The sequence below is a fragment of the Coregonus lavaretus genome, assembly GCF_964263955.1.
Source record: "Coregonus lavaretus genome assembly, chromosome: 26".
Lineage (NCBI taxonomy): Eukaryota > Metazoa > Chordata > Actinopteri > Salmoniformes > Salmonidae > Coregonus > Coregonus lavaretus.
This window is the reverse complement of record NC_140013.1, coordinates 20,916,162-20,940,549: the sequence shown is the minus strand read 5'-3', so window position 1 is coordinate 20,940,549 and position 24,388 is coordinate 20,916,162. Positions and strand designations below refer to the sequence as shown.

The 24,388-nt window shown below is 43.3% G+C and overlaps 1 protein-coding gene across 2 annotated transcripts in view; it reads right to left on the bottom strand.

Moving 5' to 3' along the window:
• Window positions 1-24,388, bottom strand: part of LOC311101886 (max-binding protein MNT-like) — a 42,436-nt gene that overhangs the window by 13,304 nt on the left and 4,744 nt on the right. Inside the window, exons 2-4 of one of the 2 annotated variants that reach the window (XM_084143120.1) lie at window positions 19,063-19,753; window positions 18,575-18,616; window positions 17,898-18,009 (exon numbers count right to left, since the gene is read on the bottom strand). In XM_084143120.1, coding sequence (XP_083999246.1) covers window positions 17,898-18,009; window positions 18,575-18,616; window positions 19,063-19,753 — 845 coding nt within the window. The remainder of the gene's footprint in view (window positions 1-17,897; window positions 18,010-18,574; window positions 18,617-19,062; window positions 19,754-24,388) is intronic. The other variant, XM_084143121.1, reaches the window with a different exon arrangement.

The following is a 24,388-nucleotide window of genomic DNA, read 5'->3' as shown; positions in this document are numbered from 1 at the left end:
ATTTATGCAGCAGCATACAATACATTTTCGGACTCCCCTTGTTGTGCTGTGCTCACTTGAACAGGAAGGTGGCGCGGCGGTCCTTCGTGGGCAAATGTTTTACAATTCTGAGTTCCAACTTGTTAGCAGGCTAGTGATTGCTTTGCAACGCTTGCAGTTAGCCACTGTCAACGATTCCTTCCAAACCACTCATTATTTAATTTGCGATTTCCAACTTGTTTATGTCCAATGGCCGATCAGCACCGATACGTTTTATCTATAATTTCTCTTCATTATTTCTCTTCATATGACAAGGATTAAAAAGTATTTGCCAATAGATTGTCGACTTGATTCATGATGAAGACTGCTAGCTAAGATTTAAAAAGTATGATGTTGACATGATCAGTCCAATCAAAGCTACTGTACATACAGTGGGGAAAAAAAGTATTTAGTCAGCCACCAATTGTGCAAGTTCTCCCACTTAAAAAGATGAGAGAGGCCTGTAGTTTTCATCATAGGTACACGTCAACTATGACAGACAAATTGAGAAAGAAAATTCCAGAAAATCACATTGTAGGATTTTTAATGAATTTATTTGCAAATTATGGTGGAAAATAAGTATTTGGTCACCTACAAACAAGCAAGATTTCTGGCTCTCACAGACCTGTAACTTCTTCTTTAAGAGGCTCCTCTGTCCTCCACTCGTTACCTGTATTAATGGCACCTGTTTGAACTTGTTATCAGTATAAAAGACACCTGTCCACAACCTCAAACAGTCACACTCCAAACTCCACTATGGCCAAGACCAAAGAGCTGTCAAAGGACACCAGAAACAAAATTGTAGACCTGCACCAGGCTGGGAAGACTGAATCTGCAATAGGTAAGCAGCTTGGTTTGAAGAAATCAACTGTGGGAGCAATTATTAGGAAATGGAAGACATACAAGACCACTGATAATCTCCCTCGATCTGGGGCTCCACGCAAGATCTCACCCCGTGGGGTCAAAATGATCACAAGAACGGTGAGCAAAAATCCCAGAACCACACGGGGGAACCTAGTGAATGACCTGCAGAGAGCTGGGACCAAAGTAACAAAGCCTACCACAGTAACACACTACGCCGCCAGGGACTCAAATCCTGCAGTGCCAGACGTGTCCCCCTGCTTAAGCCAGTACATGTCCAGGCCCGTCACCGTATTGAGGGGAGGATGGATGGGGCCATGTATCGCGAGATCTTGGCCAACAACCTCCTTCCCTTAGTAAGAGCATTGAAGATGGGTCGTGGCTGGGTCTTCCAGCATGACAACGACCCAAAACACACAGCCAGGGCAACTAAGGAGTGGCTCCGTAAGAAGCATCTCAAGGTCCTGGAGTGGCCTAGCCAGTCTCCAGACCTGAACCCAATAGAAAATCTTTGGAGGGAGCTGAAAGTCCGTATTGCCCAGCGACAGCCCCGAAACCTGAAGGATCTGGAGAAGGTCTGTATGGAGGAGTGGGCCAAAATCCCTGCTGCAGTGTGTGCAAACCTGGTCAAGACCTACAGGAAACGTATGATCTCTGTAATTGCAAACAAAGGTTTCTGTACCAAATATTAAATTCTACTTTTCTGATGTATCAAATACTTTTGTCATGCAATAAAATGCAAACAAATTACTTAAAAATCATACAATGTGATGTTCTGGATTTTTGTTTTAGATTCCGTCTCTCACAGTTGAAGTGTACCTATGATAAAAATTACAGACCTCTACATGCTTTGTAAGTAGGAAAACCTGCAAAATCGGCAGTGTATCAAATACTTGTTCTCCCCACTGTATGTATGTATGTATATATATATATATATATATATATATATATATATATATATATATATATATATATATATATATATATATATATATATATATATATATATATATATATATATTTATTTACATTGTTTGCACACTGATATATGACAAAAAAATGCCAAAATAGGCAAGCCCCCAAAAAACTAAAAATGGTTTATTTTATTTTTTTGCTAGAAATGTGGGGCTCAAAACAGGTGGGGCTCTGCCCCGCCTGCCCTGAATGACGGGTCGCCACTGGAAGTGCCCATCCAAGAAGGCTCAAGGTCATTGGCCACAGATAAAATGACGTCAAATCACGTTATATCTACAGTAGCTTTGATTGGACTGATCATGAAAAATGTATGCACTCACTTACTGTAAGTCGCTCTGGATAAGAGTGTCTGCTAAATGACTAAAATGTAAATATAATACTATCAAAATCTTAGCTAGCAGTCATCATGAATCAAGTAAACAATCTACTGGCAAATCCTTGTCATATGAAGATAAAACGTATCGGTGCTCATTGGACAAACATTACACAACATGTTGGAAATAGCAAATTCAACAATGAGTGGTTTGGAAGGAATCAGTGGCTAACTGCAAGCATTGCAAAGCAATCACTAGCCTGCTATTCAGTAGAGTGGCTGTGTGGTCCAAAGTCTGGGATTAAGGGTCTCTTTTCCAAGCTTAAAATTATAAACACTCAACATTGGACATGCTGTCAATGAAGCATGATTTGTGCCGCGCTCAAAACAACTTAACTCAGAACTGCAAAATCTGACTTCAGTGAGTTCAAGACAACTGGGAACTCAGGAAAACGAGCTCCGACTGGGAAAATACGTTTTGAACGGTCATTCAACACGGAATTGTAAATTGAAGATCCCTGAAGTCATCATGATTTTACCTTGTTTTTTCCCACGAGTTCCCAGTTGTCTTGAAAGCATCATATCTCCAGAGAATGCCAGACTTTGATGACAAAGTTTGATGACAAATTTGCCCAAGAAGGACCGCCACGCCACCTTCCTGTTGAAGTATGCTGTATGCTGCTGCATAAATGATGTAATATGCCAGGGAGATATTTATAGTGTAGCTAAGAAAGTAATACTATGTGTATGTTGTGTAGTAAGCTGTTTCCCCTCTTAATTTCGTCTACTCTTCTGACTTGGTGGTGCACATGTAGCCTATAACCGGTTTTAGAGAAATGCAATCATCGAATATTGTAAGAGCATTCATTGTCTGCTTATATGCCCCCTTTATTTATCCTACGGTTCTGACTTGGTGTACAGGGAGAACACTGTAAGAACGGCCCATGTTCTGAATTCTGTCGCTGTACATTTCAAAAGTGCTAAACAAAGTTATATTGACTACGTCCATCCTAGCTCGCTCATTAATGTCTTAATCGAAATTACAGACTGCCTCTTATCCGCTTTTCGTCCCCTTATGCCATAGTTTGTACATCTCAATTGTCAGTAGAAACCACATTTGTTTAAGCAAGTCAGCCATATCAGCTATGTTTTTTTAAAAGGCAGTAAATGAGGCTGAATGAACTGTTTCGCTGCCAGACAAGGCTCCACTGATAACCAGGTTTAGCTGTGGTAAGGTGTTGGGACTGCTGTTGGGACTCTACTGTTGGGACAGCTTTATGTAGGCCCTAACAGTTTGTGGGCACCGTTTGTCACCGTTATAGTGCAATTCATGTATTGTTTAGTGTTGTGTTGTGTAGTGGCTTTGCTGGCATGCATCCCACATTTTTGTTTTTGTTTGCCCCACCAAGATTTACAAGCTAAAATCGCCACGGACCGTAAGTCCCTACCATCCTTAGAAAAAGAGCCATGCAGCTACGACAAAGCAGTCCATGCTACGACAAGGGAAGAGGAGGGGGAGAAAGGGAGAGGGAGACAAGGTTACAATTAGCTTTTGTTTCATTTGCACGTGACAAACATGACTCCCTCCCTTCCCCTCCTTTCCTTAGTGGAGTAGTGGGGCCTCGCATAGATCTGTTTGTGTGAAAGAAAGTAGAGCAGGTCTCAGAGCAGGACTGGACTGTGCCTTGTGTGTGTGTGTGTGTGTGTGTGTGTGTGTGTGTGTGTGTGTGTGTGTGTGTGTGTGTGTGTGTGTGTGTAAACACCGCTCAGGCGGCATGACATGCAATGCGGGTGCTGAGCACATGGCCCCGCAGAGAGAGGAGACCGAGAGGGAGGGAGAGTAGCGGGGGAGGAGGAGGGAGCTGTCAGGCTGTACTCACTGACTCACTTTTGCAGCACCGCTGAAACCGATTGCGCTAGGCTAGCCTAAGCTAGCTAGCGTGAGCAGCAGGCAGCCAACCACGTTGCAGACAAGATACTCCTTCAGTGCACAGCGCTAGCTAATTAACCTGGGGGACACCGGTCTTTTGACTAGCGTTTGTGGTGATCATCAGTAACCGTAAACCTTTGGTGTTGTCTTCTCTCTAGGTCCCAAGTTAGAATAGAAAACTTCACGTGGCTCGAGGCAAAAACAACAAAGGAGTTGCTTTTTAGTGGAAATAGCCCAAAAACCTACTTTAGGGTGTGTGCGCAAGCGCTGTGTGGGTGCGACTGTGTTCAAACTGGGTGGTAAGTGGCCTAATTTGATAGTTCTTGCCATGGGTTATACAGTCGCGGTGTTCCAGACCATGGTGCATTGTTGTCAGTCACTATGAGGAAGAGTTGCTGAGGACGAAAGGCCACTATCAAAATGTGTACTTTGCTAGAATGAGAGCACCGTGAACAATATAAACATTGCAGACAACAACTGTGCCCTCTCTTCTCACCTCCTCAGCGGTTGGCAGGGGATGGAGTGGCAATTACCGGCTGTGTGGAACTGAACTGCAAACTCACTTTTCTAACTTCTGTTATATGCAAGCTGTGACACAGTGTGAGTCAAAGGTACTTTATACAGACAGAGCTGGAGGAAATGGCACAACAACGTGTAAGCTTGCTGTGACAGTGACAGCTTGGGTAAAGGAACAGTACATTTTCTTAAAACTGAAAAGAGAAGAACAATTCTGTTGCTCTTGAAAAGTGATGGCTCAAACCTGACCAAGATGCTGTTTCAACACTGCAATGACAATGCTTCAAACAGGAGATACTGCAGGCATCAGTCTACCGAGACTAAGGCTGGGTCCCAAATGGCCCTCTATTCCCTATAGAGTGCACTAATAGAATATAGAATATAATATGCCATTAAGCAGACGCTTTTATCCAAAGCGACTTAGTCACATGTGCATACATTTTCGTATGGGTGGCCCCAGCGGGAATCAAACCCACAACCCTTGGCGTTGCAAGTGCCTTGCTACCAACTGAGCCACACAGGACTACCAGGGCATACTTTTGACCAGGGACCATAGCAGCTCTGGTCAAAAGTAGTGCACTATAAAGGGAATAAGGTGTAATTTGGGACGCACACCGATGTCTGCCTAGAGTACCTGCCTAGATTACCTCAACAAGTAGCCTCATTTGAGTCTGAATCAACACCAACAAAGACTTTCCAAAGTGCCCCGAGTCCATTTCCAGTCTCCTCCAGGTTCAGACCCCTTTCAGTTGGTCTCCTAGTAAATAGCATTAATCTTCAGCCATGGTTAATTCCCCTCTGTGTTAAACCATTTACAGATAGAATAGGAGCTGACCAAGGAACACACACAAACCAACCCCATTGAGGACAGACAGGTGGAAGTAATATTCCACTATTCCAGCTTGGGTCAAAGTTCACACCCTCACAGACGGGCCTGATTCAAAAACACACTGCTCAAAACACACCGTCTGACCCTCCCAATAAGATGCGAAAGGCTGGTCATGGCTCACATCAACACCATTATCCCAGAAACCCTAGACCCACTCCAATTTGCATACCACCCCAACAGATCCACAGATGATGCAATCTCTATTGCACTCCACACTGCCCTTTCCCACCTGGACAAGAGGAACACCTACGTGAGAATGCTATTAATTGACTACAGCTCAGCGTTCAACACCATAGTGCCCTCAAAGCTCATCACTAAGCTAAGGACCCTGGGACTAAACACCTCCCTCTGCAACTGGATCCTGGACTTCCTGATGGGCCACCCCTAGGTGGTAAGGGTAGGTAACAACACATCTGCCACGCTGATCCTCAACATGGGGGCCCCTCAGGGGTGCGTGCTCAGTCCCCTCCTGTACTCCCTGTTCACCCATGACTGCATGGCCAGGCACGACTCCAACACCATCATTAAGTTTGCCGATGACACAACAGTGGTAGGCCTGATCAACGACAACGATGAGACAGCCTATAGGGAGGTGGACAGAGACTTGGCCGTGTGGTGCCAGGTTAACAACCTCTCCCTCAACGTGATCAAGACAAAGGAGATGATTGTGGACTACAGGAAAAAAAGAGGACTGAGCACACCCCCATTCTCATCGACGGGGCTGTAGTGGAACAGGTTGGGAGCTTCAAGTTCCTTGTTGTCCACATCACCAACAAACTATCATGGTCCAAACACACCAAGACAGTCGTGAAGAGGGCACGACAAAGCCTATTCCCCCTCAGGAGACTGAAAAGATTTGGCATGGGTCCTCAGATCCTCAAACATTTCTACAGCTGCACCATCGAGAGCATCCTGACTGGTTGCATCACCACCTGGTATGGCAACTGCTCGGCCTCCGACCGCAAGGCACTACAGATGGTAGTGCGTACAGCCCAGTACATCACTGGGGCCAAGCTTCCTGCCATCCAGGACCTCTATACCAGGCGGTGTCAGAGGAAGGACCTAAAAATTGTAAAAGACTCCAGCCATCCCAGTCAGACTGTTCTCTCTGTTACCGCATGGCAAGCGGTACCGGAGCGCCAAGTCTAGGTCCAAAAGGCTTCTTAACAGCTTCTACCCCCAAGCTATAAGACTCCTGAACAGCTAAATCATGGCTACCCGGACTATTTGCATTGCCCCCCCCACCCCACTTTTACACTGCTGCTACTCTGTTTATTATCTATGCATAGTCACTTTAACTCTACCCACATGTACATATTACCTCGACTAACCGGTGCCCCCGCACATTGACTCTGTACCGGTACCCCCTGTATTTAGCCTCCCTACTGTTATTTTATTTTACTGCTGCTCTTTAATTATTTGCTATTTTAATTTTTTTCTTATCTATTTTTTATTTAACACTTTTTATTTTCTTAAAACTGCATTGTTGGTTAAGGGCTTGTAAGTTTAAGTAAGCTTTTCACTGTAATGGCTTCACCTGTTGTGTTTGGCAAATACATTTTAATTTGATTTGATGGGATCTGGGTCTGCTTTGAAAGGACGGGTCTTTCAAAATCAGAACTGACCAACTAGGTGACCCACTTCAGTATTATATAGGCCTCTTTTGATGATGTAAATCCGTACACAAAGGCCTGGAATCAAAGAAGAAAATCAAACGCTTTGTAACACTTCAAATACTGTGATTTCCTCTCAATAGCAAACGTTTTTTTCCTCCCTCGACTGAATTAATTCGAAAATGTCCAAACTGAAATCGTCCATTTAAAGAATTGGACTTGGGAAATGGAACTAGGTTAAAATCTCTGTCTGTGACAAATCAACTCAAATCATGAACTACTCTTAAAACAGAGAAATGCTCATATTTGCAACATCAAGTACTTTGTATTATATTGATAATATGATATGATTTGTAGCTGACGTGAGCAGCTTCCCCCACCACATGGAAAAGCACATTTCCCCTCCAACACACAGCTCTTCCTTCTGCTTCCCAAACAGGTTCCGTCAGAGTCGTTCTGTCGCCAGTGAAATCTAATAGGCTGGGTAAAACGAGCCTGGTGTTTACGACTGTTTGTGCGTGTCCCCTCCCCCCTCTCTCTTTCCACCCTCCCTCTTTCCCTTCAGTTGGCGGCTAGCTAAGCCTCCCTCGCAGGCAGTTCCAGGAGAGGAGCTAGCTAGCTCTAGCACTGAGCTGTGGCTGTAGCTGTGTCTGTTCCAGTGGCGGGCGGGGCCACTCATGGGGTGACATCACAAAGCTCAGGCTAGCCATGTGCTCTCTGCTCATGTGGCCCTGTGAGCAGAGTGAGGCAGGATGGAGGGAGGGATGAAAGAAGGAGGAGCCCCAGTGCTGGGTTTAAGAGTCCCAGCTATGGCGCAGCATAGAGTACACACCCGCTCTCTCACTCTTTCCCTTTCTCTCACAGACACACACAGCCATTTTAACACGCATTATATCAGACAGCAGCAATTAGGTCAGATTGAGAAACACATTCCACAGACAGTACAGACCACATCTTAGGAAGTCATAAAGTAGTAAAATCTAAATAACTAATATAGCCTAACAGATAGGACAACAAACTAATGTAGGAGAAAATGTAGAGAAAAACAGCTCAAACTAAGAAGCATGCGGAAGTAAAAATCTGCTTGCAAGCAGCAGAATCTTTGAAACATTACACATCAGTGTTGGTTTAGATACCACAAGAATCCCACTAACACGTGATGCAGGCAGGCAGCCTTATATTCCAGTTCCTCGTTCGGTTTGGTCTCTCTAGCTTACTCACGCTCAGTAACTTCTATGAAAGGAGGAAGGAATGAAACAGGGAAGTGTGACTTGACTTCTCAGCAGAGTGGCTGTTGGTGACAAGTAACCTCATAGTGACAGTAACCTCAGTGCAAAACAAGAGACATGCTCTGATAAGAGACCCGGCCTGAAGATAAGATCAGAGTCAGTATTCATAAAGCGTCTCATAGTAGGAGGCCATGTTGTTCAACAAAGATGACAGACAGACACAGGGCTGCCAGCATCACTGTCCAAAGATGAATCAAATGAAAAGTAATCCTCTGCCCAAATCCTCTTATTCAACCTCTCTGGTCTGGTGCTCATTGGTCACATTAGCAGACTGCCCTGCCCCCCTGCTGCCCCTAGCCTAAATAACAAAAAGGGAGAGAGAGGCGCCTCCATCTATTCCCTCCCTCTACTTTTCTTCTCACCTCTCCCTTGCTCTCCCCCAATCCACCACTATTGGAGCTCAACCAATAACAATTAGGGAAGAGAACTGCGTGACTCTGCACGACTTCTACTACTCAACTGTTACCAAGGAGAGAGGCCCGCAATAGGCTAGTGTGTGTGTGTTTACTCAGCTCGTCTATCAGGAAACCCTGCTCTCAGTCTGACAACCATAGACGTGAGTACTGAGAAGGAGCATCTTACAGTAAACTGATGAATAAAGGGAAGACCTGAGGATGTGGGTGTGCTGTAACACTGGCAACATGAAGCAACTACGCACATTAAGGCCTATGTCGCATACTTATTATGCCTTCAAAGACTGGTGGGAGTTTACAACCTACAGTACAAGTAATTCAATATATATTTTTAACCAGTATTCAGTCCTGCAAAAGTGCATTATTTAAGATGGAAATATTTTTTACTGAATATCACCCCCCCACAAAACAAATCCTGATTTCCCTCTACACTAAATACGCTCAGGCTAAATTCCTACGGCTAAAAATGGAGGAGCATGCTAGTGTAAATACATCAAGAGTGGAAAATGTCTGTAGTTGTTTGTTTGTTTCCCGGCCGGTACATGTGCTTTAAATACACCCTAAATCCAGCTCGGCTGTCGAGAAGGGGTGGGGGGTGCTAGGTCAGTCTGCTAGTCGAGCACGACACACTAACACAGTGGCATTCCCTCATCACACAGAGAGGGAGGCAGGGGGAGGAGGGAGATTGGGTGACATGAATTCTCTGTGCACCCACACTGCCCTAGTCTCCCTCTCTCCTAGCCCTGCCTCCCAGGGAGGAAAACTCCACCGCTGTCATCAACATACAGGATCAGATCCTCACCAGCACAATATATATCTATATATATACACACACACACACACATACACACACACATACATACAGTGGGAAAAAAAAGTATTTAGTCAGCCACCAATTGTGCAAGTTCTCCCACTTAAAAAGATGAGAGGCCTGTAATTTTCATCATAGGTACACATCAACTATGACAGACAAAATGAGAATTCTTTTTCCAGAAAATCACATTGTAGGATTTTTAATGAATTTATTTGCAAATTATGGTGGAAAATAAGTATTTGGTCAATAACAAAAGTTTCTCAATACTTTGTTATATACCCTTTGTTGGCAATGACACAGGTCAAACGTTTTCTGTAAGTCTTCACAAGGTTTTCACACACTTGCTGGTATTTTGGCCCATTTCTCCATGCAGATCTCCTCTAGAGCAGTGATGTTTTGGGGCTGTCGCTGGGCAACACGGACTTTCAACTCCCTCCAAAGATTTTCTATGGGGTTGAGATCTGGAGACTGGCTAGGCCACTCCAGGACCTTGAAATGCTTCTTACGAAGCCACTCCTTCGTTGTCCGGCCGGTGTGTTTGGGATCATTGTCATGCTGAAAGACCCAGCCACGTTTCATCTTCAATGCCCTTGCTGATGGAAGGAGGTTTTCACTCAAAATCTCACGATACATGGCCCCATTCATTCTTTCCTTTACACGGATCAGTCGTCCTGGTCCCTTTGCAGAAAAACAGCCCCAAAGCATGATGTTTCCACCCCAATGCTTCACAGTAGGTATGGTGTTCTTTGGATGCAACTCAGCATTCTTTGTCCTCCAAACACGACAAGTTGAGTTTTTACCAAAAAGTTCTATTTTGGTTTCATCTGACCATATGACATTCTCCCAATCCTCTTCTGGATCATCCAAATGCACTCTAGCAAACGTCAGACGGGCCTGGACATGTACTGGCTTAAGCAGTGGGACACGTCTGGCACTGCAGGATTTGAGTCCCTGGCGGCGTAGTGTGTTACTGATGGTAGGCTTTGTTACTTTGGTCCCAGCTCTCTGCAGGTCATTCACTATGTCCCCCCGTGTGGTTCTGGGATTTTTGCTCACCGTTCTTGTGATCATTTTGACCCCACGGGGTGAGATCTTGCGTGGAGCCCCAGATCGAGGGAGATTATCAGTGGTCTTGTATGTCTTCTATTTCCTAATAATTGCTCCCACAGTTGATTTCTTCAAAACCAAGCTGCTTACCTACTGCAGATTCAGTCTTCCCAGCCTGGTGCAGGTCTACAATTTTGTTTCTGGTGTCCTTTGACAGCTCTTTGGTCTTGGCCATTGTGGAGTTTGGAGTGTGACTGTTTGAGGTTGTGGACAGGTGTCTTTTATACTGATAACAAGTTCAAACAGGTGCCATTAATACAGGTCATGAGTGGAGGACAGAGGAGCCTCTTAAAGAAGAAGTTACAGGTCTGTGAGAGCCAGAAATCTTGCTTGTTTGTAGGTGAAAAAATACTTATTTTCCAGCATAATTTGCAAATAAATCCATAAAAAATCCTACAATGTGATTTTCTGGATTTTTGTTCCTCAATTTGTCTGTCATAGTTGACTATGATGAATATTACAGGCCTCTCTCATCTTTTTAAGTGGGAGAACTTGCACAATTGGTGGCTGACTAAATACTTTTTTCCCCCACTGTATGTATGTATGTATGTATGTATGTATGTATGTATGTATGTATGTATGTATGTATGTATGTATGTATGTATGTATGTATGTATGTATGTATGTATGTATGTATGTATGTATATATATATATATATATATATATATATATATATATATATATATATATATATATATATATATATATATATATATATAGTGAGGGAAAAAAGTATTTGATCCCCTGCTGATTTTGTACGTTTGCCCACTGACAAAGAAATGATCAGTCTATAATTTTAATGGTAGGTTTATTTGAACAGTGAGAGACAGAATAACAACAAAAAAATCCAGAAAAACGCATGTCAAAAATGTTATAAATTGATTTGCATTTTAATGAGGGAAATAAGTATTTGACCCCTCTGCAAAACATGACTTAGTACTTGGTGGCAAAACCCATGTTGGCAATCACAGAGGTCAGACGTTTCTTGTAGTTGGCCACCAGGTTTGCACACATCTCAGGAGGGATTTTGTCCCACTCCTCTTTGCAGATCTTCTCCAAGTCATTAAGGTTTCGAAGCTGACGTTTGGCAACTCGAACCTTCAGCTCCCTCCACAGATTTTCTATGAGATTAAGGTCTGGAGACTGGCTAGGCCACTCCAGGACCTTAATGTGCTTCTTCTTGAGCCACTCCTTTGTTGCCTTGGCCGTGTGTTTTGGGTCATTGTCATGCTGGAATACCCATCCACAACCCATTTTCAATGCCCTGGCTGAGGGAAGGAGGTTCTCATGGCCCCGTCCATCGTCCCTTTGATGCGGTGAAGTTGTCCTGTCCCCTTAGCAGAAAAACACCCCCAAAGCATAATGTTTTCTCCTCCGTGTTTGACGGTGGGGATGGTGTTCTTGGGGTCATAGGCAGCATTCCTCCTCCTCCAAACACGGCGAGTTGAGTTGATGCCAAAGAGCTCCATTTTGGTCTCATCTGACCACAACACTTTCACCCAGTTCTCCTCTGAATCATTCAGATGTTCATTGGCAAACTTCAGACAGCATGTATATGTGCTTTCTTGAGCAGGGGGACCTTGTGGGCGCTGCAGGATTTCAGTCCTTCACGGCGTAGTGTGTTACCAATTGTTTTCTTGGTGACTATGGTCCCAGCTGCCTTGAGATCATTGACAAGATCCTCCTGTGTAGTTCTGGGCTGATTCCTCACCGTTCTCATGATCATTGCAACTCCACGAGGTGAGATCTTGCATGGAGCCCCAGGCCAAGGGAGATTGACAGTTATTTTGTGTTTCTTCCATTTGCGAATAATCGCACCAACTGTTGTCACCTTCTCACCAAGCTGCTTGCCGATGGTCTTGTAGCCCATTCCAGCCTTGTGTAGGTCTACAATCTTGTCCCTGACATCCTTGAAGAGCTCTTTGGTCTTGGCCATGGTGGAGAGTTTGGAATCTGATTGATTGATTGCTTCTGTGGACAGGTGTCTTTTATACAGGTAACAAACTGAGATTAGGAGCACTCCCTTTAAGAGTGTGCTCCTAATCTCAGCTCGTTACCTGTATAAAAGACACCTGGGAGCCAGAAGTCTTTCTGATTGAGAGGGGGTCAAATACTTATTTCCCTCATTAAAATGCAAATCAATTTAGAACATTTTTGACATGCGTTTTACTGGATTTGTTTGTTGTTATTCTGTCTCTCACTGTTGAAATAAACCTACCATTAAAATTATAAACTGATCATTTCTTTGTCAGTGGGCAAACGTACAAAATCAACAGGGGATCAAATACTTTTTTCCCCTCACTGTATGTATGTATGTATGTATGTATGTATGTATGTATGTATGTATGTATGTATGTATGTATGTATGTATGTATGTGTATATATATATATATATATATATATATATATATATATATATATATATATATATATATATATATATATATATATATATATATATATATATATATATATATATATATATATATATATATATATATATATATATATATATATATATATATATATACACACACACACACACAGTATCTCACAAAAGTGAGTACACCCCTCACATTTGTGTAAATATTTGAGTATATCTTTTCATGTGACAACACTGAAGAAATGACACTTTGCTACAATGTAAAGTAGTGAGTGTACAGCTTGTATAACAGTGTAAATTTGCTGTCCCCTCAAAATAACACAACACACAGCCAATAATGTCTAAACCACTTAGGGGTGTACTCACTTTTGTTGCCAGCGGTTTAGACATTAATGGCTGTGTGTTGAGTTATTTTGAGGGGACAGCAAATGTACACTGTTATACAAGCTGTACATTCACTACTCTACAATGTAGCAAAGTGTCATTTCTTCAGTGTTGTCACATGAAAAGATATACTCAAATATTTACACAAATGTGAGGGGTGTACTCACTTTTGTGAGATACTGTATATATATATATATATATATATATATATATATATATATATATATATATATATATATATATATATATATATATATGTATCATCTCTCATGAAGCTGGTTGAGAGAATGCCAAGAGTGTGCAAAGCTGTCATCAAGGCAAAGGGTGTTTACTTTGAAGAATCTAAAATATATTTGGACACTTTTTGGGTTACTACATGATTCAATAGATGTTATTTCATAGTTTTGATGTCTTCACTATTATTCTACAATGTAGATAATAGTATAAAAATAAAGAAAAACCCTTGAATAAGTAGGTGTGTCCAAACTTTTGACTGGCACTGTATAATATGTATGTATGTAATATATATATATATATATATATATATATTTATTTATTTTTTTAACAAGCACACACACAGCAACGGGAACTATCACATTACTCCTGAGTTAAATTAGGTTAGTTGAAGACCTTTGTACACCGGTCACCTGCTTGCACATAGCTTTCGATATACTACCTGCCTGTATCACACATCATTGAACCACTTAATTACATTCATTCCTGTTTCAACCACAAAAGTATATTAAAGGGTTTTAAATCACATAAAATAATCTAAATAAAAAGCTTATATAAAAGATTAGCTTTAATAATCTTTCAAAAGAACTCTTGGTACATATTGGAGACTCTCTGGTCTGCCTATACCCCAGGTAGCTGAGCATATCCAAACAGTTTAGCCTTCTGCTGGAGACTAGAAACTCCCTTCCCTCCCCTGTCCTAACCTGACCAGACCTAATGATGTTGCCAAGAACACCAAGGACATAAGGATATACAAAGCAGCTCCAATATTAGCCTGCTGGCATTAAAACAAATACGGATTGTTATCATTTTAGTTAATCTGAAATTAATTGCAGTTTACACCAATTTTGTAACAGACAGTTTGCCCACACATGAAGCCGCCTGTAGGTGTGGTGGATCAGGCACAAATCAGCAGGAGGTGAAGGGTTAGACACCCTCACACTGAAGAAGCAACAGAAAAGTTCAGTGCTCAGACGGTTCCTAGCAACACCACCAGACAGTACACCAAGGGTCGGCAACAAGCGGCCCGCGGGCCAAAACCGTCCCGGAAGGGATTTTAGTTTTTGGTCTAAAAGCTTTTTTGTACCTGTAACCCCCCTCTGAAAAAGTTAAATGACAAAACTAAATAAAAAGTTGGTTACAAAATCACTAGGAATTCTGCTAAAAATGTGTTTAATTTAGTAAATCAGTTTTATAATTCACACGTAATAAAAAAAGGAGACATTACATGACCAAAACTATGTGGACACAAGCTTGTCGAACATCTCATTCCAAAATAATTATGCTATGGATGATGTATTAAACCACCCAGACACATCAAAGATGCAGTCATCCTTTTGAACTGCAGGACAGGAAGGAAACTGCTAAGGGATGTCACCATGAGGCCATTGGTGATTTTAAAACAGCTACAGAGTTCAATGGCTGTGATGGGAGAAAACTGAGGATGGATCAACATTGTAGTGACTTCACAATAATGACCTAAATGACAGAGTGAAAAGAAGAACAAAAATATACAGAATCAACATGTGTGCAAAAGACACTAAAGTAATACTGCAAAAACACACTTTTTGGCCTAAAAGCAAAATGTTTGGGGCAAATCCAACAACAGATCAATGAGTAACTGCCTCCTTGTTTTCAAGCATGGTGGTGGCTGCATCATGGTATGGGTATGCTTGACATAGGCAAAGACTGGGGAGTTTTCCAGGATGAAAAGAAACGGGATGGAGCTAAGCACTAGAGGAAAACCTGCTTTACACCAGACACTGGGAGAGGAATTCACCTGTCAGCAGGACAACACTGGAGTTGCTTATCAAGAAGACAGTGAATGTTCCTGAGTGGCCAAATTACAGTTGCTTCGAAAGGCAATTTGGAACTCGGTAGTAGTGTTGCAACTCGGTGATCCCGTTCTGTGAGCTTGTGCAGTCTACCACTTCGGGCTGAGCCGTTGTTGCTCCTAGACGTTTCCACTTCACTATAACAGCACTTACAGTTGACCGGGGCAGCTCTAGCAGGGCAGAAATTTGACTAACTGACTTGTTGGAAAGGTGGCATTATGTGGCAGTGCAACGTTAAAAGTCACTGAGCTCTACAGTATGGCCATTCTACTGCCAATGTTTGTCTATGGAGATTGCATGGCTGTGTGCTCGATTTTATACACCTGTCTGCAACGGGTGTGGCTGAAATAGCAGAATCCACTAATTTTAAGGGGTGTCCACATACTTCTGTATATATATATATATATATATATATATATATATATATATATACACAGTGGGGAGAACAAGTATTTGATACACTGCCGATTTTGCATGATTTCCTACTTACAAAGCATTTAGAGGTCTGTAATTTTTATCATAGGTACACTTCAATTGTGAGAGACGGAATCTAAAACAAAAATCCAGAAAATCACATTGTATGATTTTTAAGTAATTAATTTGCATTTTATTGCATGACATAAGTATTTGATACATCAGAAAAGCAGAACTTAATATTTGGTACAGAAACATTTGTTTGCAATTACAGAGATCATACGTTTCCTGTAGATCTTGACCAGGTTTGCACACACTGCAGCAGGGATTTTGGCCCACTCCTCCATACAGACCTTCTCCAGATCCTTCAGGTTTCGGGGCTGTCGCTGGGCAATACAGACTTTCAGCTCCCTCCAAAGATTTTCTATTGGGTTCAGGTCTGGAGACTGGCTAGGTCACTCCAGGACCTTGAGATGCTTCTTACGGAGCCACTCCTTAGTTGCCCTGGCTGTGTGTTTTGGGTCGTTGTCATGCTGGACACCCAGCCACGACCCATCTTCAATGCTCTTACTGAGGGAAGGAGGTTGTTGGCCAAGATCTCGCAATACATGGCCCCATCCATCCTCCCCTCAATACGGTGCAGTCGTCCTGTCCCCTTTGCAGAAAAGGATCCCCAAAGAATGATGTTTCCACCTCCATGCTTCACGGTTGGGATGGTGTTCTTGGGGTTGTACTCATCCTTCTTCTTCCTCCAAACACGGTGAGTGGAGTTTAGACCAAAAAGCTCTATTTTTGTCTCATCAGACCACATGACCTTCTCCCATTCCTCCTCTGGATCATCCAGATGGTCATTGGCAAACTTCAGACGGGCCTGGACATGCGCTGGCTTGAGCAGGGGGATCTTGCGTGCGCTGCAGGATTTTAATCCATGACGGCGTAGTGTGTTACTAATGGTTTTCTTTGAGACTGTGGTCCCAGCTCTCTTCAGGTCATTGACCAGGTCCTGCCGTGTAGTTCTGGGCTGATCCCTCACCTTCCTCATGATCATTGATGCCCCACGAGGTGAGATCTTGCATGGAGCCCCAGACCGAGGGTGATTGACCGTCATCTTGAACTTCTTCCATTTTCTAATAATTGCGCCAACAGTTGTTGCCTTCTCACCAAGCTGCTTGCCTATTGTCCTGTAGCCCATCCCAGCCTTGTGCAGGTCTACAATTTTATCCCTGATGTCCTTACACAGCTCTCTGGTCTTGGCCATTGTGGAGAGGTTGGAGTCTGTTTGATTGAGTGTGTGGACAGGTGTCTTTTATACAGGTAACAAGTTCAAACAGGTGCAGTTAATACAGGTAATGAGTGGAGAACAGGAGGGCTTCTTAAAGAAAAACTAATAGGTCTGTGAGAGCCGGAATTCTTACTGGTTGGTAGGTGATCAAATACTTATGTCATGCAATAAAATGCAAATTAATTACTTAAAAATCATACAATGTGATTTTCTGGATTTTTGTTTTAGATTCCGTCTCTCACAGTTGAAGTGTACCTATGATAGAAATTACAGACCTCTACATGCTTTGTAAGTAGGAAAACCTGCAAAATCGGCAGTGTATCAAATACTTGTTCTCCCCACTGTATATATATATATAGTGTATGTCATCGTGTCTCAATGTAATCAAGGTATGAAATTATTAGGAAAAATGCATTACACTACACTTTCTTCAAACAAAGCCTACAAGATATGACACAAAACTGACACCACTTCCCTTGACAGGGTAACAATTAACATTGGAAAACTGGAAAAATCCACAAATTCAAATGGTGAAAACGCAGAGTGAAAATCTACACTGAATTCAACAGCGAATTCAATAGTAGTTTATCCTTTGCTCAACCATGCAGTTCTTCTAGCTTGCTTACCTGTATATATCTGAGGGCGCTCCTCAGGACACTAAGGTTAGAGGTCTTCTTCTCGTCTGCATTGGGGATGTTTTTCTTCAGGGTGTCAAAGCACTCCTTCAGGTGAGCACGTCTGAGGATGGAGGGATGGAAGAGAGGTAGAACGAGAAGAGCCTTTTAGTGAGAGGAAGAGGCAGGACGAGGCATGACTTCACACATTCAGCTTCTTAAAAAAATAAATGCCACAAACCATTTGGGACTAATAAAGAATGACTACTAACATGAGACATATTGAACAGGTTTCTGTTTTTGTGGTAAAACGTCTGTGACAAAGGATGCAGGCAGGGGTAAGGCAACCACTCCTCTGCTTGGTCCTGTTTTGGCCATTATAACCCTACTACTACAGTACATGGAAGTACTATCAGAATAAACAGAACATTCAAAGCCATTAACAAGTCCAAGATATTATCAATTATCGTCTGACAAATGCAATATCTATAGATTAGCCATAAGTGAATAAATGGGAATATAATTTGTTTTTAGAACAGGACAGAGAAGTATGCAAGCAACTCGGTTGAAAAAAGATGTGGCCAACAATAGTGTACACCTAACCTCACCATAACCTTAAACTGCTCTGTGCAAAGACCTCAACCCTCTTTGTTTAATAAAAGGCGACCATGGGAGAGAGATGCACCCACCTGTTTTTCTCAAGCTTGTTATGTACTTCTCTTGTCCCTGCCCTGTAAAAGCACAGATCGGAGCACATTATAAGATTGGGTGTCCAGAATGGGCAAGACGACGAGACTCATAGAACAAGAATCAAATCAACCAACAAATATAAAGTACTCCATCATCTCTGTTACTTCACTTCAACAATATACTGTATAATATGCACAGGCAGCTAATTGGATCTGATTACTACTCAATTGTCCAATCAGGACATACTCATTATAGAGTACATAGTCCAAGAATCCTTCATGCAGTGACTTTTCATGGTTTGTGATTTTTCTGATACCGTTTGTGCCTTACCGCTCATCATGTGACTGACAATCAGGTACATCTACACACACTCTTCACTACAAAATAGCCAAATAAAAATAAAAGGAAAACTAAAATGCAAATGGAGGAAAAAATCCAACCAAAGTGCAAACCATCTCTCCTATAAATAACAAAAATGGCCACATACCCTCCAGGCCTCTTCTTCCCGTCCAGGTCAGAGGGGCTGCCTCGGCCCCCAACAGGGCTGGTCTGGGCCCCACGGGGTGTCTGGGGGGGCCCTGGCTGGGGGAGTAAGGCATGCAGCTGGGGGGCTGAGACGATGGAGCCAGGGTAGGGCTGCACCAGCTGGGGCGACTGCTGCTGCTGCTTCTGCTGCAGTTTATGGTTACCAGATTGGGGGGAAACCATCTGCGGAAGGTGATGATGGTGGTGGTGGTGATTCTGCTTGTGGTTGCCAGACTGGGTCAAAGGCAAGTGGTGGGAGTGGTCTGTCTTCACCTGAGGAGAGACAGCTAAAAGTGCACCCTGTCCCTGGAGGTCCTGACATGGGGAGTGAGGGACCCTCCTGGGGGAGGCCAGGTGGGATGCTGCCCCAGCCTGGGGGGACAGGGTGGTGGAGGAAGGGGTTGAGATGGTGGGGGACAGACCTGTGTGGTTGGAGGTCATCCTGGGGATAGGGATGACGGTGATGGGCATGGAGGGGGGTGGCAGTGGGGGTGGGACAGGGGCGGGGCGGCGCTCCGAGTGGGGGCAGGGCTCTTCTGCTCGGGTCACATGGTTCATCTGGATGGGGGAGGAGTAGGAAGTGACATCATTGCGCCTGTGGGGGTGGTCAGACAGCTGTTCGAGGCGAAGCTTCTCCCTCAGCTCATTCTCCTCTGTGGGGAGAGAAAGAAGGCATGGTTAGAGGCTAGAGCACGTTAACAACAGTTAGAGCAGGGAATGTTACCAGCATTTCATTCAATTTCTCAATAAATATTTTGATTGTACTAACTTCGTCAACAGAGGAACATGGGAAACTTAGGTGCAAAAACATTTCTCCATATGCCACCTTCACCGTATAAAAAAGGAAACTCTCCCACTGCAAAGCTCTGGGACTGCAGTTAGGTTAGCTCTGGTAACGTAGACCTCACCACCCACTTGGTTGACAGCAGAATTACCTCTAACCTCTGCTCTGCCATGACCAGAGGACATCGTTTTCAAATAGGTCAAGCAGCATAGGTTAGGTACCAGCAGAAACATGTCTGAGAACATTTCTAGCGTCATCTGACTAATCTCCATCTAGTGAGTTTGACAGCCGGGTTCACTCCCAATGAATACTACAATCAATAGACAAAAGAGGGGAGGGAGGAAAACTAGGATAGCTGGAAGGAAGCATTAAGCCAACCATTCATCTAGCTAGCACACTATGTTCACAGCTTATGTTGCCGTTGTATGGTCTGAATTGAAATACGATGCCAGACACCCCCCTCCTACACTCTACAGGGCTATTACAACACTGACATACGTTCATACCAGACCTGCAGGCATAGACCTCATCCTGCCTCCTGGACCTCTGCCAGCCTATAAGAGCGGTCTTTGAGGGAATCCTGTGGGCCCTGGTCAAAAGTAGTGGTCTATATAGTGAATAGGTGCCATTTCCGAGGCAGCCAAAGTCCTAGATTTATACAACTCATTACGTTGCTCTTGTAGACGCTGGCTGGCTACATGACACAACTAAAATGCTATTTATTATTTTTACGAGTGGATTCACACACTTAGTATGACAGGAGGACTGACAGTGTGTGTGTGGTAAAAGCTGGGCTGCGCTCAGTGTGTGAGACATCAACAAAAAACTATGTTGAAGAGGAAGAGGGGTATATTCCAAAGTCAGTGTGTTCAAGTAAAAGCAGGTTTTATGCCGCTTGCCCAATCCCAGTCATACTGTCATAGTTCCAATGTAAGAAGGGATATGTTCTGTTGGGACATTGCAAGCTTCACTAATTCCCCAAACTAATCTTCTTACTGGGGACCCATATGCAATGACTGTAGTATATATACACGCCTACATATTGTAATGAAGTGTTTGTGTAACTTTGAGCTGAAGCAGAATAGTTTTCTGGGAAACTTCCCTGTGTGATATCTCCACATCTACTGAGAGCCCTCAGAAAGAGAGAGAGCTGCAGATCACTGTTGGAAACACGTCAGAAAATGTATTTGGTGGCAAATCAATTAGACAGAGGTTTTATTCAGTCCTCTAACCCAGTGTTGTGACTGAAAACTAAACAAACACATTGTGTTGATGTTAGTGCAGTACTGAGAATGAAGACATTGAAAAATAGTGGAGCAAAATGCCCTGAACTTGTCTGTTATTTAGGAAGCAACTTGTTTCAGTACTGATGCTGTTAACATTAGGTCCACGTGCTGTTCTTGAGAATGAGCTCCCACTGCGTTTTCCTAGCTCCTTCAACACATTCTCGTCTCAGAGTGGGGGAGAAAAGATGACAACCTGGACAAGCCAGAGAAACAAAGGAAGAGAGGGGGTTGAATCCCTGAGTGCTAGCAACGACCTCACCGCTCTTCATCCAATCAGATTGGAGAATCCCCCCCCCCCCCACCAACAGCATGCATTTCAATGTGTAGTTACTAGGTGGGCGGGGGTGTCCAGTTGCTATGGTAACAGTGGTGTTAGAACCTGTCAGACACAAGAGAGCTTTACAGCCATCCTTTACATCGATAAGGGGTGGAGCAGAGCCGAGCCAAACGTGGCCATTACAGCACATTAGCTACACAATGTTCCCTTCTTCCCTTCCCTTAGACCACCATATCCAATTCAGTGGGAGACTTGATTCAATTGGGTTGTTCTGAGAACTTCTCAGAAGCGTGGGAGAAATTGAGGACATACAATGGTGTGTGGATTGGGCCAAAGCTGTAGCTGCATGTAGTCGAAGATATTGACAAAAGCGAAAGTCTCAAAGCATAGCATAACAGTGTGTGTATGTCTGTCATAATAATGCTCTCTGGCTGTGCGTCTTCCAAAAGAGGCCAAGGCACACATGGAACATGATTTCGCAGTTAACACAGGCATTGGACATATTTTCTTCAGAGCCAGGCAATAGAAACAAGCAACAGCTCTACTCTCCCCAGCACAGCAGAGGCCTGGAGCCCAGATCGTCTCGGTGACACTGAAAGCCACATCGGTCTTAGATAGGAGTCTCAAATAAAGAGCAGATGTTGTTATACATGGGGAAATGTATCCTGTGGCTTTGCAAAACTATCATTAAACAGAGTGGCTCAAACTGAAACTACATTTTAGTTGGCCTTTTATAACACAAGTAAATTGTTGATCAGAAGATGTATTTTTGCTTGTTCCTTAACTAGAAAGAAACAACTTGCCTTTATACTAACCTGAACTAGGCCTACCTGGTTAGTAAAAATAAAATGTCCAAGACCAGGGTTGTATTCATTAGTGCACACCGTAGCACCTTCATCAGTGTAAACAACACCGTGATCAGCATTTAACCTCCACCTCAGGCCTATCTGCTACACTCAATAGTGACATAAAGTGAGGTCAGAGTTCAAAGTTCAGGAGCCCTGAGAAGTTGCAGTCCATTAAGTGCTCTCTTCCCACATACAAGAACAACCCATAAAACCCCAGGAGGACTGGATTGGTTAGGCCAAACCGCAGGACTGGTTAGGCCTTGCCCAGTCACACTCCCAGGGTAGGATTCAAAGGTCAAACGGAGTATTTGTCAAAAACAGAGGCAGCACTGTCTAATTCCGCTCTAAAAGTAGATGAGAAGAATGGTCCTTTAAAACCCATTACATACTTAAACACCCCTGAGTGTTGTGAGCTTGTCATTTGTTGAAGAGGCAGTGTTGAGGTGTCAAAACACCTAAATCAAATTGTATTGGTTGCTTAAAACATATTTTACAGATGTTATCGTGAGTGTAGCGAAATGCTTATGTTCCTAGCTCCAACAGTTCCGTAATACCTAACAATACACACAAATATAAGAACGAGAAATGTCAAAGAGTCCGGAATATAAATATATACTGAACAAAAATATAAACGCAACATGTAAAAAGTGTTGGTCCCATGTTTCATGAGCCGAAATAAAAGATCCCCGAAATTTTCCACACACACAAAAAGCGTATTTCTCTCAAATTGTAAGCACAAATTTGTTTACATCCCTGTTAGTGAGCATTTCTCCTTTGCCAAGATATTCCATCCACCTGACAGGTGTGGCATATCAAGAAGCTGATTAAACAGCATGATCATTACACAAGTGCACCTTGTGCTGGGGACAATAAAAGGTCACTATAAAATGGGCAGTTGTCATCACAACACAATGTCAGAGGTCTCAAGTTTTGAGGGAGCGTGCAATTGGCAGGCTGACTGCAGGAATGTTCACCAGAGCTGTTGCCAGAGAATTGAATGTTAATTTCTCTACTAACTTCATTTTAGAGAATTTGGCAGTGTCCAACTGGCCTCACAACCGCAGATACGTGTAACTACGCCAGCCCTGGACCTCCACATCCGTCTTCTTCACCTGCGGGATCGTCTGAGACCAGCCACCTGGACAGCTGATGAAATTGTGGGTTTGCACAACCGAATAATTTCTGCCCAAAATGTCTCAGGGAAGTTCATCTGCGTGCTTGTCGTCCTCACCAAGGTCTCGACCTGACTGCAGTTCGGAGTCGAAACCAACTTCAGTGGGCAAATGCTCACCTTTGATGGCCACTGGCATGCTGGAGAAGCATGCTTTTACGGATGAATCCCGGTTTCAACTGTACTGTGCAGATGGCAGACAGCGTGTATGGCGCTGTGTGGGCGAGCGGTTTGCTGATCTCAACGTTGTGAAGTGTGCCCCATGGTGGTGGTGGGGTTATGGTATGGACAGGCATAAGCTACAGACAACAAATGAATTTTATCGATGGCAATTTGAATGCACAGAGATACCGTGACGAGATCCTGAGGCCCATTGTCATGCCATTATCTGCCGCCATCACCTCATGTTTCAGCATGATAATGCACTGCCCCATGTCGCAAGGATCTGTACACAATTCCGGGAAGCTGAAAATGTCCCAGTTCTTCCATGGCACGCATACTCACCAGACATGTCACTCATTGAGCATGTTTAGGTTGCTCTGGATCGACGTGTACGACATCGTGTTCCAGTTTCCTCCAATATCCAGCAACTTCACACAGCCATTGAAGAGGAGTGGGACAACATTCCACAGGCCACAATCAACAGCCTGATCAACTCTATGTGAAGGAGATGTGTTGTGCTGCATGAGGCAAATTATGGTAAAACCAGATACTGACTGGTTTCTCATCCACGCCCCTACCTTCACGGTATCTGTGAGCAACAGATGCATATCTGTATTCCCAATCATGTGAAATCCATAGATTAGGGCCTAATGAATCTATTTCAATTTACTGATTTTCTTATATGAACTGTAACTCAGTAAAATCTTTGAAATTGTTGCATGTTGTGTTTATATTTTTGGTCAGTGTATATGTATATAAT